Source organism: Carcharhinus amblyrhynchos, chromosome 4, assembly GCF_965287045.1.
Source record: "Carcharhinus amblyrhynchos chromosome 4, sCarAmb.v2.hapA, whole genome shotgun sequence".
Taxonomy (NCBI): Eukaryota; Metazoa; Chordata; class Chondrichthyes; order Carcharhiniformes; family Carcharhinidae; genus Carcharhinus; species Carcharhinus amblyrhynchos.
In genome coordinates, this window is record NC_137327.1 from 48,415,899 (window position 1) to 48,434,904 (window position 19,006).

General features: G+C 42.2%; 1 protein-coding gene across 1 annotated transcript in view; it reads right to left on the reverse strand.

Annotated features, from left to right (window-relative positions):
• The window catches only part of cpne2 (copine II), a 259,830-nt gene that overhangs the window by 16,155 nt on the left and 224,669 nt on the right, over window positions 1-19,006 (reverse strand). The window contains exon 15 of the mRNA XM_080187114.1: window positions 7,616-7,852. Within this exon, the coding sequence (XP_080043240.1) occupies window positions 7,616-7,852 (237 nt within the window). The remainder of the gene's footprint in view (window positions 1-7,615; window positions 7,853-19,006) is intronic.

Genomic DNA, 19,006 nt, shown 5'->3' on the forward strand with positions numbered 1-19,006 from the left:
GAGGGGATTAAGGGTTATGGGGAGAGGGCGGGAAAGTGGAACTGAGCAGCGACAGATCAGCCATGATCTTATTGAATGGCGGGGCAGGCTCGAAGGGCTGGATGGCCTACTCCTGCTCCTATTTCTTATGTTCTTATGTTCTTATGTTCTTATGATGGGTGCCAAATGCTGGCCCAGCCAGCGATGCCAACATCCCATGAATGAATTAAAAAAAGCCAATTGCAGGTTAATGGTTTACATTACAAGGTTCAAAATAGACAGTGCTAGGGTTAGGGTTAGAAGAATAAATGGGTATATAAAGCATTCTAAGTTCTTAAGAATAGAATTGAATAGAATAGAAAGAATAGAATATCAATGATAAACAAAATTCAAGAAGAGTGAGAATGATGTAGTGACTCAGAGAAAAGAACAAAGAAAGTGTAGGGTGCACAAAATATTTGTTTCTAATATTTTATGTTTTTATTTTTAATAGCTTTAGTGTGCTTTGTTGAATAGTGTTAATATTATATTGATAAAAATACTTTAGACACTTGAACATCGTTATGAATATAACTTTTGAATTATTGCAAGCAAGAACTCTTCTATTTGAGGGGTAGTAAAGCAGCCGTTGCTTGGAACCCGGAATTGCTGTATTACAACTAATTTATTTTTAGGAATGCAGTTTCATATTTACAGAAAGGGGATTGTTCCATTAGCTCAATCTCCTGTCATTTTTATTGGCTAGGGCCCTAAACACGTCCAACAATTAAACTAACATTTATAATGCTCAGAATAGGGATTTGGATAACTCATCAGATATTACAGGAAATTATCCTCCTCATTATTTTAGTCACAAATTATCCTGGCCAGTAACGTTAATATAAACATTTAGCTTTTATTTAATATTAGACTTATGCTAACATGAACGGGGTATTTTGTGAAGAGTTTTGCATTTACACTCCTCTTTGGGTAATGTCACCAATGCTGGTTTGAGAGAAGGGCACCCCATTTAGAATGCTGCTCCTGGTATGGTATGGCTCAATCACAGAGTGCAGCCAGTGTCTGATAGTTTGGCAGCTAAATCCAATATCCACAGATCTCAGCAACTTCATCCACTCAATCGTTCTAAAGTAGCAGCAGCATAACATTTGTTTCATCCATACTGAGATACCAGCTGTCAGTGCCAGTTACCACTTCCATGAAATAATAAGGAAAGAGTTGTTATGATTACCACTGAGGCCATGGGAGATTGTCAATAGATTTACCCTTGGGCTTTGTGGAGTATGAGCTTGGGAAGCAGCTAATGGGGGTTTTCAAACCTATAACTTTAACCGGACTGGAGTAATAGGTCCTGAGGTGAAGACTACCTGAATGTAAGCTGTGGGATCTGACTTTGCATTTGATTCACAATAAAGGGTGTTGGTGATGGGAACTAGCGTTTAGCTGATTAGTGATGAGGATGGGACGATGGCTTCACACAGATTGAGGCTATTATTCCCAAACTTGGCAAGGAAGGTGATGTCCAAACAGGAAAACCAAAACAGAAACTATGATTCTGCAAAGACAGAAGGAACTTTTACAACAGGTGGTCTGGACTTTGGGGAAGATTCCAGTTGGTCCCTGGAATCATGGAGAAAGCAGGATCAGTATCTTACAAGGTCAAAGTTCAGGGTAAAACCCTAAAGACATAGTTAGACCATCTTAGGGTCAGGGAGTCCTTACCTGAGCATTTCCCATCACCAGCCATGGAGATAACCGCTGCCAGTGCCAATGCTCAGCTTGAAGCTGACTCCGCGTTGGACCCTCTGGATAGCGAAAATACGATTTGGAGGTGAAGGCTGAAGATTAGGCCTCTGGGCTGAAGCGGAACCTGCTTAGGCAACTCTGATGCTCCCTCCCAAAAAGAAGGTCCCCTGTTCGGTTTACACCGCCTGATCTCCACCTCAGCACCAAAAACGATATCCTTACAGTGGAGGTGCTGGGAGAAGCATGGTCCTAAGTGTGGAGGGATTTATGACAACCACAAAAGCCAGGGGAAATCATCAATAGATCTCTTCATGGGCATTGTGGAGTATGAGCCGTCATGCTGAGTGAGCAGAGACTTGCGCAATAGGAAGAAGCCAGTGAGAGTTTTTAAGCCCATAACTTTTTGCTCAGACCAGAGTTGTAGGTCCCAAGGTGAAGATTACCTGACTGTAAGCTGTGGGCAACAACATAACACTAAAAGAAAATGCAAACAAAGATGCACAAGGTGCACAGATACTTGTAAATGGATAAGATACAAAGATCAGCAAACGGTGAAAATAGAACTACAAAGAAGTATTGAAAGAAACTTGCAAGGAATGGTATCTGTTGTAAGATATTGTGTGTAGTTCGGCTGATCTCACAATGAGGTTGAGTCTTGTATAATTTAACAGTAAGTGTTTATTAACTGCTCATAACTAACTACATCTCCAAAGTCTAGCCTTGCACAGGTACTGTCTCCATGGCTTCTGTTAGATTACTAACACACACTAACTACTATCACATTACTTTCTGTATTCTCCAGTCCCATATTTAGTCTTGTTCTGCCAAACATGCTTATTCGACAATATTAAATCCACAGAAAAAAGATTTACAATTGCATTAGGAAAAAAAAGTATGGTCAGGAACAATGTTGGCCTCTTAAAATTTAATTACGATGACTTTGTCAAATGAAAATAAGGAAATGTGGAACATGCTGACTCATACATTGCCAGTATTTATACTAGAGGAAGAGATCAGAATGTGAGATATCCCAAAGAAACTTCATGCCAGATAAATTGACTTATTTTTCTGAAGAGGTGACTAAAATAGTGGACAGGGCAGTGTTGAGGGATATTAATTATATGAACTTCTAGGCGGAATTTGATAAGAGACTGTTCACTAGAGTTGATGCTTATGGAATTGACGGGAAATGATTAATATGATTAGGAGGCTGAGTGGGAGGCTGAGCAACAGAAGCCAGAGGACAGCTCAGCAGTAGAATGAGCAGGTATTTGATAGGATGTGACTCGTGTGTGACCTGCATGTATTTGTTCTGGGTACTTTATTATCAACTTAGATGATAGGATAAAGCCACATATCCAAATTTTCTGTTGACACAATTGTTTACAATGTTGCTTACAATGTAAATGAAGGTGCAATATTACAAAGAGATATTGATTGGTTAAGTAAATGGACAAAACTGTGGCAAATAGAGTAAATTAGGCAAATGGGAAGTCATCCATTTTGGACCTAAATGGATGGTACCTTCCAAATCACAGACTCATAGAATCCCTAAGTGCAAAAAAAAGCATATTCGGCCCACTGAGTCTGCACCAACCACAATCCCACCCACACCCTATCTTCGTACCTCCATGCATTTACCCTAGCTAGTCCCCCTGACATTAAGGGGCAATTTAGCATGGCCAGTCCACCTAACCTGCACATCTTTGGGCTGTGGGAAGAAATTGGAGCACCCGGAGGAAACTCATGCAGACACAGGGAGAATGTGCAAACACCACACAGACAATGACCCAAGCCGGTGAAAAGTTAGAAATAGTGAAAATCCAAAGAGAGTTGGGAATCCAGGGAAACAGTTTATTAAAATGTCTTGGACAGATACAGAAAATAATTTAAAAGGCTAATGGGATCCTGGCCTTTATATCTAGAGAATTAGAAGACAAAGGGATAGAAGCTAAAACTTCAGCCATACAAAACCCTACTAGGCATCACCTGGAGGCCAATGAGCAGTTGTGGGTCTTCCTCACCTGAGGAAGAGTATATTGATTTTGGAGGGCAGGGTAGATTTACCAGGATGATACCTGGTGCCCAAGGGTTACATTTTGAGGAGCAATTACACAAACTAGGGGACATCTCCTGGAATTTAGAAGGTTAAGGGGTGATTTAACGGAAGTTTGCAAAGTATTAGGGTGAATGGACAGGGTAGATGGAGAGAGGTGGCACGGTGGTTAGCACTGCTGTTGCACAGTGCCAGGGACACGTGTTCAATTCTATGAATCTAGGCTAGTGCTAAATATAAAAAAGGATAGTAAGAGTTTTATAAATATATAAAAAGGAGGAGGCTGGCTAGGGTGAATGTTGGACCCTTACAGGGTGAGAGGGGGGATTTAGTGGTGGGGGATGAGGAAATGGCTGAGGCCTTGAATAACTTTTTTGCTTCGGTATTCACGGAGGAGGACGCGAATAGTTTGCCGGGTGTTAACGATGGAAAGATGGTAGGAGTGGAGGGCCTGAATGAGATCATTGTTACTAGAGAGGCAGTGCTCGACAGACTAGAGGGACAAGTCCCCAGGACCGGATGGAATGCATCCAAGGGTTCTGAAGGAAATGGCAGAGGTGATAGTGGATGCCTTAGTGATTATTTTCCAAACCTCGCTGGATTCCGGGGAAGTGCCGGAAGATTGGAAAACAGCTAATGGTACGCCGCTGTTTAAAAAGGGTAGCAGGCAAAAGGCAGGGAATTATAGGCCGGTTAGTTTAACATCTGTTGTAGGAAAAATGCTTGAATCCGTAATCAACGAGGAAATAGCGAGGCATCTTGTGAAGAAATGTTTGATAGAGCAGACGCAGCACGGATTCGTTAAGGGGAAGTCGTGCCTGACGAATTTATTGGAATTCTATGAGGATGTGTCTAGTGCGGTGGATGGAGGGGAACCGGTGGATGTGGTGTTTCTCGATTTTCAGAAGGCGTTTGATAAGGTGCCGCACAAAAGGTTGTTACAGAAGGTTAGGGGGCATGGAGTTGGGGGTAAGGTGTTAGCGTGGATAGGGGATTGGCTGTCAAATAGGAGGCAGAGAGTGGGTGTCAATGGGTGCTATTCAGATTGACGGTTGGTGACGAGTGGAGTGCCCCAGGGATCGGTGCTGGGGCCTCAGCTATTTACCATTTATATAGATGATCTGGAGGAGGGAGCCGAGTGTAAGGTGTCGAAATTTGCTGATAACACAAAGATAAGCGGAACAGCAAATTGTGCGGAGGGTGTAGAAAGTCTGCAGAGCGATCTAGATAGGCTGAGCGAGTGGGCGAGGACCTGGCAGATGGAATACAATGTTGGCAAGTGTGAGGTTATCCACTTTGGTAGGAATAGTGGTAGGAAGGTCTACTACTTACAGGGTGAAAAGCTGCAGCATGCTACGGTGCAGAGGGACCTGGGGGGTCCTTGTGCATGAGTCGCAAAAACCCAGCCTACAGGTGCAGCAGGTGGTCAGGAAGGCAAATGGGATGCTGGCCTTCATAGCGAGGGGGATTGAATATAAAAGTAGGGAGGTCTTGCTGCAACTGTACAGGGTACTGGTGAGGCCGCAGCTGGAGAACTGTGTGCAGTTTTGGTCGCCGCACTTGCGCAAGGATATTTTGGCCTTGGAGGGAGTGCAGAGGAGGTTCACTAGGCTGATACCGGAGTTGAGGGTGTTGAGCTATGAGGAGAGACTGAATAGACTGGGCTTGTACTCGTTAGAGTTTAGAAGGATGAGGGGGGATCTTATTGAGACGTTTAAGATGATGAAAGGGATGGATAGGGTAGAGGTAGAGAGGTTCTTCCCGCTCAGAAAGGACAGCAGGACGAGAGGGCACAGCCTCAAGTTAAGGGAGGGGGCAGTTTAGAACAGAGTTGAGGAGGAACTTCTTCACTCAAAGGGTGGTGAATCTCTGGAATTCTCTGCCCGTTGAAGTGGTGGAGGCTACCTTGCTAAATATATTTAAGACGTGGGTAGATAGGTTTTTGGTAAGAAAGGGGATTAAGGGTTATGGGGAGAAAGCGGGAAAGTGGAACTGAGCCACTTCAGATCAGCCATGATCTTATTGAATGGCGGGGCAGGCTCGAAGGGGTAGATGGCCTACTCCTGCTCCTATTTCTTATGTTCTTACATTCTGGCCTTAGGTAACTGTGTAGAGTTTGCATATTTTCCCCACGTCTGCATGAGTTTCCTAAGGGTGAACCGGTTTCTTCCCACAGTCAAAATATGTGCTGGTTAGATGGATTAGCCATGGTGAATGCATGGAAATAGGGTTTGTTTTATTTATTATTGTCACAAGTAGGCTTACATTAACACTGCAATGAAGTTACTGTGAAAATCCCCTTGTTGTCACACTCCAGCATCTGTTTGGGTATAGAGGGAGAACTTAACATGGCCAGTGTACCTAACCAGCAGGTCTTTCGGACTGTAGGAGGAAACTGGAGGAGTGGAGGGGAGAGCCGGGTGGGTTGTTCTTTTGGAGAGTCAGTGCAGACTCTCATGGCTGAGTGGTCTCTTTCTGCAGTGTTAGAATTCTATGGTTTAAAATTATTACTGCTAGTTGGGAAGTTTAGGACCAGGGGATAGTCTAAAGGCTTGAGACAAATCTTTCAGGAGTGAAATTATGAAAATTTTTATTCACAGTGGGTCCTGCTCATATCTCCTCTATCATGGGGGATATATTTCCGAGTTGCATGCACCAAGCATTACAATGCTCCAATCTGAGTAGCCTGCAGTTTGCCACCTTACACGTTTCATAAAGCATGATAAGTAAAGTGAATGTCAGGATAATGTTAATGAATATTTAACTAAGATTAGTTCTCGGATAGGCTGTGATCTGGCACACTGTCACATCAAAATGTTGTGACATGGAGTGATGCGATGGCAGTTGGTGGCTTTTCTACACAGGGAGAATAACTCAAAAGGTATGACTGTTGCGTCAGATCCCTCCTGCTCCCGACCAACCCTGGTAAGAGGCAACTTTATAGCTGCCTTTTGGTTGTGGCTTTGTGTTGACACACTGATGTGTCAATACCACTTTGCTCAAAGGGATGTATCACTCATCAGCCATTCTAGCTTCTACTTGGCACCGCCTCAGTACTGTTCACTTTAAACTGAAGTTGAGGTGTGTGTGAAATGATATGTTTCAGCCAAATCATAATGCAGCACAGATTGGTGTTCTAATGGCGGACACTATTTAAAACATTCTCTCCTCCTTGTTTCTGTATTTTCTTCCAAAATTAGAACTTGCCAGTTATGAGATCATCTAACCAAGTTGGTGAAAAAAGCTCCCTCCAAGAGGCAGATGCTGGGTCAGTTGAAATGTTCTAGACTAAGGGGACAAACTCCAAGCTATTGCATGTGGTCTGTTTTTTAAGTGAAATTTAGAGACACTTTAGTTTTCTTTTTAATCAATGAATAACTTCTTTCAAGTCTATTCACCATCTTTCACACCCTCTCCCACCAATAGTTTGCACACAAACCATTCTGTGTGTGAAAGGACACTGGGTATCTTGTTTGTATGTCAGTGAGAATACCATTGTTGACCAATGGCTGAGGGAAGATGTCCCACTTAACTTTTCCTTCTCTACTGAACCAGATCGACAAAGATTTCATGGTCATCATTAGACTTTTAATTCCAGGTTTTTACTGCATTCAAATTTCACCATCTTGCTCTGGGTCTCTAGATTACTTATCCAATTAAAATACCACTGCTTCCCTCCATGGGAAATTCCTGATCTCTGCTTGAAACCTCCCCATAGCACAGCCAAGGTGAGGAGGAGACTCATTGGCTATTGGTGAAACTTCCCTCTCCAAAGGCAATAAGATACGGTTTCTCTGAGACAGGACACCAAAGGACTAGACAGTTAAGACTTACATTTCGAAATTCTCGGAATGGCACAAATTGTACGATGTCTCGTGTGGCTTCTTCGCCAGTGTATGATCGCAGAACTCGATTGTCTCCATCCAGGAATTCCATGGCTGCAAAGTCAGCATTGCCAACCCCTACGATGATAATTGACATGGGGAGTTTGGCTGCTTCCACAATGGCGTGTCTGGTCTCATCCATGTCACTGATGACACCATCCGTTATAATCAGGAGGATAAAGTATTGCTGTGAATAAAGGTAGAAAATAAGATTCCTTCTTAGCAATGAGAGCACAATGGCACAATATAAAATTGTACTTGCAGCTAAGTTCTTTGTGAATTAGATACAGCTATAGAGGTGGGCCTGGTATTGTCAAACAGGAATCAAGGGTGGTAGTGGACCGTGCAGTTTTGTATTAACTAATTATTTAAATCAAACTTGCTTGGCATTTTGTATTGGCTCAAAATAAAAAAGCTTTCTGGTGTGCCAAATATCAAAGTATGATGCTGGTGAAAATATTGTAGCAGCAGTGCCTGATTTCAAAAACTATTTCAAAACCAGGGAAAAACCATTCACTACTGTCCAATGAGTAGGGAGATTGCTTTCTAACATCCACATTAACAATACTTCATTGTATCTATGAAAGAGAAAAATGTAATGATGTAATAGTGAGAAATATTGCTAAATGAGGATTAAGTATAATACCTACAGGTAGCTGGAGGAAGCAGGCAATAAGGAAGACAAATTGAATGTTGGCCTTAGTGAGAGGATTTGAACACAGGAGCAGAGATGTTTTGCTGCAATTGTATAGGGCATTGGTGAGGCCACATCTGGAATATTGTGTGCAGTTTTTTGGTGTCCTTATCTGAGGAAGGATGTCCTTGCTATAGAGGGAGTAGAGCGAAGGTTTACCCAGCTGATTCTTGGGATAGCAGGTTTATCATATGAGGAGAGACTAAGTCAGTTAAGAATATATTCACTGGAGTTTAGAAGAGTGAGAGGGGAACTCATAGAAACTTATGAAATTTTAACAGGGTTAGACAGGATAGATTCAGAAAGAATGTTTCCAATGGTAGGGGAGTCCAGAACTAGGGGTCATAGTTTGAGGATAAAGGGTTTACCTTTTAGAACTGATGTGAGGAGAAATGTTTTCACCCAGAGAGTGGTGAATGTGTGGAATTCACTACCACAGGAAATAGCTGAGGCTAAAATGTTGTCTGATTTCAAAAAATTGGATATAGCTCTGGGGCTAAAGGGATCAAGGGATATGGGAGGAAGGAAAGATGAGGATATTGAATTCAATGATCAGTCATGATCAAAATGAATGGTACAGCAGAGTCAAAGGGCTGAATCGCCTACTTCTGCTTCTAGTTTCTATGATTCTAACAAATCAATCGCTTGACATGTTTCCATATAAATTGTACATTTGACAAAGTTAAAATAACCATTCAAAATAATGTCTGAACAGTGCTGATTCCTCATTCTTTTCAGCAGGCTACGGATTATTATTGTACCACGTACCTGATAAATACTGATTTGTTCATCTCAGTGGTGAGATACACTTATACCTTTCATTATATGTGTGCAAGTACAGACAACTGAATCCAGTTTTGTTTGTAAATGTCCTCTCATTTCAATGAATTATTTGAACTTGACGACTGGCATTGGTTTACCTGCTGGCCCTTTTCAACTGTGGGATGGGCAGGGGAATTAAGAATAAAATTGGAAATTCACCAACATTATAAATCATTCAGATTTCTCTGCAGTGACCTACTGGGAAAGGAAGTAATAGTCATATAGATCAGAAAGTCCCAGGTTCAATTCCTAGCCTTCTGGTCTAGGGAGATGATAAACAGGACTGTGGCCTTTGAACATTAGGATTGGTCACTTGATGGGACACTAGAGAGAGGTAAGTGTCCATCGATCTGTACCCCAGAGAGAACCAATTAAATAAGACACATAAGAAAGTGGAGGTAGCAATCTATGAAGAGAATCAATAACTGGCATTTTTTGGTTCTTTCCAACAGCATACAATATCCCACAGCACTTCACAGTAAAATATTGATACCAAGCCACATAAAGAGATATTTGAATAAAAGCTGGTTCGAAGAACTGGGGTTTGAGGAGTACTTTAAAGGTGGATTGGTAGAAAGAAAAAAAGGCTTGCATGTATATCAGTGCCTTTCAGTACCTCAGGGTATTCTAAATTACTTTACATCTAATGAAGTAGTTTAGAAATGTAGTTCTTCCTGTATTGCTGGCAAAGAAGCGGATGGACATAGGGAGAAAATTCCAAAACTTAGGGCTTACAGATTCAAAAGTACACTACTAATAAAGGAGTGAAGAAAAATGGAGATGCATAAGAGTATCCCACAAATACTTTGCCATTCTAAGTAACATATAGCTGTTTTTTGGGACCTTACAATATGCATGGCATTTCCAATTTAAGATCAAAGCATTCATAATCCTTTACTGTTTGCAATATTTACTAGCAGAGGTAGAATTTAAGTAATGTTGAAAAACTCTGCTTTTTGGCATTTTTATTAATTATTATGCTTTGAAATTTACTGTTTTGACATCTATATTTTTAAAATTCATTTTTAATGTTGTTTGAGACCTTATCTTCCTGAAATTTAATCATCTGCCCTGAGTGAGAAAAAAATTGAAATGTGCCCCACCACACCTCCCCCCCCCATTGACATTCCCCCTGAAGTGATTGGACCAGGCTGAATTAAATGGTTTGGTGAAGAAACTATACAATGTTTTTGAATGGGCGACGCAACAATGAGTATTTCATATTACTATCTACCTTGTGTTCATGTGGCACATTAAAAGCCCAAGCTATCTACTGAGTAGATATTTTAAAGAAAAGTTTAAAAAACTCGTAGATCATTCTATTTGTAGGAAAAGCTGAACCAGGCAGCTAGTGAAGCTGTTCTTAGACATAACTGTAGTTGATGACTGCGATGGCAAGGAGCCAAACTCAATTAACATTTGAATACAGTCACTGAGTCTTGCTGTTTTTTGTTTACACAGGACTACCAAATGGAAAGTGCTGAGCCCCATAATGATTTTCTAGTCTAAAGGTGTTCTGCTCTTCCTGCAAATAATAGGTTTAGAAGTAAATGACTAAGATGAGCCATCAAAGGCAGGAATATGTGAATATGGAAAATGTGCTTTATATAAAGGAGCCTCAAAATAACACACCTAAACCCTTTTCATTTGTTTTTCCTCAGTGAATTTGATGATGCTGTGTTTACTAAACCATATACTGTAGAAGTTCACCAGCTAAGACTTAATAGCAGATAATGCAAGGACGTGTGCCTAACCATTTCCAATATTCTTGTTTTGTGCAAAAAATATTCTGATAACTAGTAAAACTAGAAAATTCTGAAAATACTCAGCAGGTCAGGCAATTTCTGTGGAGAGAAAGACAGATCCAGCATTTCAGTCAACGAGCTTTCATCAGAACTTGTTGTGCCAAGTTCTAAGTTGGTTGCTTAAGTCACCTTGTTGCTAGTGTTTGACAGGAATCATCCATCCATCCATCTACCCTCAGCAGCAACACAGAAACATTATTAAACGTTTTTGAGGTGTGATGAGGTGAATTTTTTAAAATTCATTTACAGGATGTAGGCGTTGCTGACTAAGCCAGCATTTATTGCCCATCTCTAATAGCCCTTTGCAAGGTGGTGATAACCTGCCTTCTTAAAAGGGAAGCCATCCTTTTTAATTTCTCCTAGAAGTATTTATGATATGGACTAGGTTACATTCATCATCCAGATAAATATGCCCTGGGAAAGTGGTGGTGGACCTTCTCCTTAAACCATTTCTGTGATGTTGCTTTTATAAGGGGTGATTTTGAGCTCACACTCTCCATCTGCGGGAGTGCCAGCATGCGCCAAAATCCAGAGAGTGCAATTCGTGCTGGTGAGTTTCTGAGTTCAATCTTCCTGGCCCCTCATCAGCGGGACTGCAGAAAGCTCATTTTAATACATTAGCATGTCATTAGCTAGCAGTCTCTCTGGGACTTCCTCCATAGCGGATTTTGGTGTGCAGTCACGCCAATGCCATTTACAAGAGCTCTACATAAGCTTGAATACAGCGCCTTCAATTCTGAGGGGGAGTTCATACGTGAGCACTCAAGCAACCTGCACTCCGCTCAGGGGGCACTGGAGAGGACATGGGTGACACAGATAAGTGACATTCAGGGCAGGGTGGGGTCCCACATTCGCCATATTGAAGGGAGGGTTTCACAGGGGTTATTTGCAGGCCTTGCCTTCCCTTCATTTCAGGGTGCTTCTTGCTCTAAAGGAGCTGTGAGGCTGGTGTGCAGGCAGCACTTCCTATTTCTTGCTTCCTGGGTTCCTGTCCATATCGCAGCTGAGGGAGAGTCTTTCCCCAGTGGGAACTGGCCAGAGGATGGGAGGGTTTGAAAACAAGAGGCCATTTGTTTGAGCAGCCAGCCCAGCCTTCCCTTACTTGTGGTTATGCCATTAAATACTGTGCAGCCAAAAAACATTGCCGTTTAGTAAAGGCCAACTGTTAACCCTTCACAAGCCAATGTCCCAAACACTGAGCTGACATTTGCAGTAAGATTGCAACAACACATAGCTAACACAGATGTGCCCCCTTAGTAAAGCATGATGCTGATATCCGTTATTATGCAAGGTCATAAAAATGATTATTAATGAGACATAAGAAACAGTTTGAAAACATGCTGACACTGTCAGGAAACACTGTAAGATTTTGTCCAGAGTTAACATTCCGAGTCCAAAAGACTCTTCTACAGACAGTACCAACGTCTATAGTAGATGGGTCATGTGCACTTGAAGGGTTAACTGTGGCTGAAATTTTCTGGCCATTCATGCTGGTGGGATTCTTCATTCCGCTAGCAACGCATCCCCACCCATAGGTTCCATGTGGCATGAGGTGACATCAATGGGCAATCTCATTGACAATGGTGGGACCACAGAATTCCACCGCCAGCGAACAGCAGGCTGCCTTCCACCACTGGGAAACAGGCAGCTGGGAGACTGGAGAATCTTGCTCTATGTTTCTCTCTCCAGTTTCTGATAGATCTACTGAGTTTATCCAGCATTTTATGTTTTTACTATGCACTATTAGGGTTATTCCCTAGCCCTGGGAAACATTGATGATATATTAGTCAGAAAGGAATGAATGTTTGTAGAGACAGTAAAATATGAACAGAATATGTAATGATTATTTAACAAAAAAAAACAGCCTTCAGAAAATAGGAAAAACTGATTTAATTATATGAATTCATTGGGGTTGTGTTTGTTTTACATAGTGGACATGGTGAAGGCTGATTGCAATTCACATCAGATGCATGAACTACAAGCCCTGTTCTCTCAGTTGGAAATGCATGAAATTCCGTATTTTAATGAAGGTAAAATGAGGGATGGCTGAATGGAGAGATCAAATACAACCATGACATAGCTGCTTAATAATTCAGTATTTTAAGATAGGGACCGCATTTCCCTCATTTTATGCAGCTTCTTTATTTTTAGAACAATCCTGGGCCTATCATTAGGTGACAACTGGTTTAAAAGAAGTAACAGTGTTAACATGGAACCTGTAGTCATAACAATAGCAATGGAAGATTCTGAAATATGTATTCTTTTATTTGTCTGATACTTTACTTGCACTGCAGCATTGATGGCTTCTCAAGGAACTGCAATAACTAGATCAGCTATTTCCCCCTCATCCATCTACTCATGATTTATCTACCCTTCACATGTATAAAAATAGTCAAATATAAAAATCCTCAAATTTTCAACTAAACTAAGTTGGGGATACTTCCAAATAACCAGTCCCTTGCCAGAACTATCAAATCAAGTGAATGACATGATCCTTTGGCCAAGAACCTCTCAATAACTTCTGCAAATCACTCACTTGACTGATTGACTTGTTCCATATGAAGGGGCATTGAAAGCATCAGTTGCCTACTTAAGGGCCTCAATTGGGACAGGCGATCCACCCGATACTTTCCTGGCACCTATTAATAGTGGAAAAGGTGGGGCAGATGTACAGGTGGTGGGTACACCGTCGATGGCATGCTGTCCTCATCCAGCTCCCTTTCTGCATGTTCAGGCCTTCATGCTGGCACTGCATTGGGTGCTATTGTCTAGATAAACAATTGAATGGTTCTATTTTGAAGAAGCCAGTGAGTTATCCCTGGTGTCCTGGCTAATGTTAATCCCTCAACCAACATCATGATAACATGAAGTTAAAAGCAAAATACTGCGGATGCTGAAATCTGAAACAAAAACAGAAAATGTTGGAAAATCTCAGCAGGTCAGATGGTCCCTTTGGAGAGAGAACAGAACCAATGTTTCAGTGAGCTCTGTTCTCTCTCCACAGATGCACCTCCCCATTTTGGAATCTGTGCAGTGGGAGCGGCAGCTTGTGGGAGCTTACACGTGCAAACTGGCTGCTGTGTTTGCTTCATTGGCTGTAAAGCATTTTGGAATGTCTTTGAAGCCATGGAAAGGCTCTACACAAAAATGTAAGTCTGTCTTCTTAATATGATTCCCAGAGCTTCAACAGCAGAAATACTCCTTAATTCCGTTCTGATTAGTTAGAACAGCTCATTCGTCAAAGGTCCATCTGTCTTTTAGGTCAGCCTGACTCTGACTCAGAAATATGCAGATTTTGTTTCCTACTCACGTTCTGATACCCAGAGCCAAACAATTTGCCCATTGACTGCATTTACTCCCCAGGGAGGTGATGTTAAGTAAACACAGGCAATTATTTAATTTAGATCAATAAGATTGGGATTGAATCTGATACCTTGTGTAAGCAGAGTAATTGGCAGGTCCGGGGAGGAAATCAAACAACCTTTCCGCAGTCATTAATCACAATCAGATCAATCACATTGTCCTGCAGGGATTCCGTGTGGTTAGTGCACGTGTCGAATCATTAATAGGCAAGTAGGTCTTTGTATTTAACACTGTCTATACACAGTGCTCTCATTGGAGTGCTCTCACTGGAGCATTGTAGTAGTGATAGTACCTGGCAGCAGCTGTAACTGAATACTAAACTCAACTCTTACGCATTCATCACTCACCACTGAAGTTAATCTTAAGAGACCCCACTTTTACATTTTATGTTTTTCCCTAGGATATGCATTGTTGCCTTACACCTTAAGCATCAGGATGTGAAATGTGCCCCATGGCTAACACAGATGTTACTCAGGGAGCAGGAAGATTTAAGTGGACCAGATTCATTTGGTTTTCCAATAAGGAATTAGGGAGCAACCTGTTTGCCCAGAGTGCTCAGAATGTGGAGCTTACTGCCATTAAGTGCAATGGAGTATAGACATATTTAAAGGGAAGCTGGATAAAAAGAAGAGGAAAAAAGGAATGGAAGGATATGCTAATAAGTTCAGATGAAGAGGGCAGGAGGAGGTTCATGTGGAGGGTAAACATCCTGTGCAGGTCAGTTTGGCTAAATTAGTATTTCTGTGCTGCAAGTTCTTCCTGAGGGAAAGTGCTAACCATCCATTTGGTAAATCCAATAGCACACATCAGAATTAGAGAGGCAGATTTGCATTGTGCTAATCACTGGCAGATCGTAGAAGTGTCAGCCTGAAGTAAACACTGCACACAATAACAGCCTGCATTCATATAGCACCTTCAGTAAAATATTTCAAGGTGCTTTGCAAGAATGTTAGCAGCCAAAATAAATTGACATTGAAAAAGTACAAGAAATATACTAAGGGCTCCAGTAGATGTAAACCACAGCAGAATATCGCTCCCTTCTTTGTGTTGTGCATAAATTGGGACATTCTTACCCCCTTCCTTATTGTCTTCTTCTCACTGACACCTGCTGCCTTCTAGTATCTCACTCTAGTAAGGCCATTCTTCATGAGTGATTTTACAGTGAGTAACGCAGCTGAATGCACCTATTACCCTTTCCAACATTCCCAGATACGTTCCCAAGTGTAGATAGATCACAGGACAGTGACTGGGGTGAGGAGTTTCAGTTTAATTTTCCCCTCCTGGACTGAGGAAAGTGGGGTGGGAGGCAGTATTGGGTCCTAGGGGTGGATTTTGCAATCAGTCCAGGTGGGATCAGCTATCTCAATACAGACTGAATGTGGGAATCTGATGATTTGCAATGACTACACTTGGTAAACTGGCACATTTTAAGCAGCCAGATTCTGAGCATTGAGACTATGTGAGATTGAGAGAACTGTGGACAAATTTGACGTTGGCAGCAGACAACATTTTTTTTAATGTTGAGAGTCTTGCACATTAAAGCACCTCCTTCTAGAGGCCAGCAAGTAACATGAGAACATAAGAACATAAGAAATAGGAGCAGGAGTAGGCCATCTAGCCCTTTGAGCCTGCCCCGCCATTCAATAAGATCATGGCTGATCTGTCGTGGCTCAGTTCCACTTTCCCGCCCTCTCCCCATAACCCTTAATCCCCTTGCCTATCAAAAACCTATCAACCCGCGTCTTAAATATATTTAGCGAGGCAGCCTCCACCACTTCAACGGGCAGAGAATTCCAGAGATTCACCACCGTTTGAGTGAAGAAGTTCCTCCTCAATTCCGTTCTAAACCCCCCCACCCCTTTATCTTGAGGCTGTGTCCTCTAGTCCTACTGTCCTTTCTGAGTGGGAAGACCCTCTCCATCTCTATCCTATCCATCCCATTCATCATCTTATATGTCTCAATGAGATCTCCCCTCATTCTTCTAAACTCTAACGAGTACAAGCCTAGTTTATTCAGCCTCTCCTCATAGTTCAACCCCCTCAACTCCGGCATCAGCCTAGTAAACCTCCTCTGCACTCCCTCCAAGGCCAAAATATCCTTGCGTAAGTGCGGCGACCAAAACTGCACACAGTTCTCCAGCTGCAGCCTCACCAGTGTCCTGTACAGTTGCAGCAAGACCTCCCTACTTTTATATTCAATCCCCCTCGCTATGAAGGCCAGCATCCCATTTGCCTTCCTGACCACCTGCTGCACCTGCAGGTTGGGTTTTTGCGACTCATGCACAAGGACCCCGAGGTCCCTCTGCACCGTTGCATGCTGCAGTTTTTCGCCATGTAAGTAATAGTCCTTCCTCCCATTATTCCTACCAAAGTGGACAACTTCACACTTGCCAACATTAAATTCCATTTGCCAGTTCCTGGCCCATTCGCCCAGCCTATCTAGATCCCTCTGCAGACTTTCCACACCCTCCGCACAATTTGCCGTTCCCCCAATCTTGGTGTCATCAGCAAATTTCAACACCATACACTCGGTTCCCTCCTCCAGATTATCTATATAAATGGTAAATAGCTGAGGCCCCAGCACCGACCCCTGGGGCACTCCACTAGTCACCAACCGCCAATCCGAATAGCACCCATTGACCCCCACTCTCTGCCTCCTATTTGACAGCCAATCCCCTATCCATGCTAACACCCTACCCCCAACTCCATGCCCCCTGACCTTCTGTAATAACCTCTTGTGTGGCACCTTAACTCAAAACTTCTGCTCTGGATTGGTTGTGGGGTGGGTGGTGATCCAGTGGCAGGAGTTGGTGGAGTGGGGAAAAGGCAGCATGAATGAGAAGTGAGGTCACTCCTGTGTTTCTTGAAATGTTAATAAAAATCTTAAAGGCCACACACTTCCTCACAAGGGAAAAGAGGAAAGGGAATTGTGACCTTGTACAATTTTTTATCTAGAGTATTTTTTTGCAGCATAGCAAGAGGAAATAATTACTAAATGCAACAAAATTTCACTGCCCATGGGGTACCTTGCAACTCTGTTCTTAACTCCAAACTGACAGGAAAAAATAATCCTTTTATGCTGGAGAGAACTGGTTCATTCGTGTAACGTCTCCACAAAGGCCATTGTCTTGGAAACGCTCTCAAGATTACAGTTTAGGCACAATGACCTCCTTCTGCACCGTAACAATTCTGTGATTTTGTGAATTTCAATAGGTCACTATTGCACACCTTCTCAAGGGCAATAAATGCTAACCTAGCCAGCAAGACACACATTCTGTGAAAGAATAAAAAATACTTTAACTAGACAAGTACAGAGAGACCTCAGTAGCAGAATGACTAATAGTGTCAGCACCAGGAATGATCACGTAATGCGTGCACAGTAGAAAGGGAGGAAAAGAGTCTCTTATTGCTGACATTAACAGAAAGATAAATGGTACGGGAGGTAGTAAAGAGCTGGAGGGACTTTTTCCCTAATTTAGTATTCCATTTTTTGCTAAATTTTCTTGGCAATGAAGTACAGCCCACTGATATTAGAAGGCCATTCAACCCATTCAGCACTACCTTGCATAGAAACCTACAAGACAGATTTTTCCCATACTGCGAATTGTAGCGGGCACGTCACAGACCAAGCAAAGGTCCACTGACCTCAGGTGAGATTTTCGGATCTTGGGGCAAGGGCTCCAGAAAATTCTCCCCCCCCCGCCAGTGTGTCCCATCATTATGTTCAACTGCCTTCTGAATGGTTCTGCTACTGCCCTGAAAATCATTCCAGCTTTTAATCACTTTGTGTTTGAGGACATTTTTCCTAACATCAGTTTTGAACCTGCCTATTATCAAGTTTCTACCTATGTCACCTTGCCTTGCAATAAGGGTTTAAACTCAAAATAACCCTACAGATGAAGATTTTCCATTGCCAGTCAGTACCTTATATACTCTTGTAACATCTCCTCTCACCTATCCCCTGCCTAGGATGAAAATATCAGTTTTTTGATAAAAGTGGCAAGTACCATTCATGCCATGCAAGTGCCAGGCAACGAATATCACCAATAAGAGAATTTAACCATTGTCCCTTGACATTCAAGGGCATTACCATCGCTGAATCCCCCACTATCAATTGACTGGAAACTGTACTGAACTAGCCATATAAATACTACAAGAGAACTTCAGAGGTTAGGAATCCTGTGGCAAGTAATTCACCTCCTGACTCCCCAAAGCCTGTTCACCATCTATAAGGCACAAGTCAGGAGTGTGATAGAATACACTCCACTTGCCTGGATGGATGCTGCTCTAAAAACACACAAGAAGCTTAACACCACCCAGGACAAAGGGTTCATCAAAGCTATCATTCACATCACTGTACTGTCATTGCCCTGTCACCAGCAGAGGGAACGTCCCCCTATCAACCCTCCCCTGCAATGCATAGTGAATGAAGTCATTTATATCCCTCTCTCCCTTAACTCTGACTGAGATCAATAAACTCAACGTAAGTCAGGAGCTGAAGTGTGGTCCTCTCTGATCATTTAATTTCTTTTAAAATGACCCTTCACTTCTTATAAAATGATACCCGGGTAGAATTTGGGTAAGGGGAATATAAATTATGATGGGTATCGCAATTCCAAGTGAAAAAGTGCTTCCTAATTTCACTCCTGAATGAATT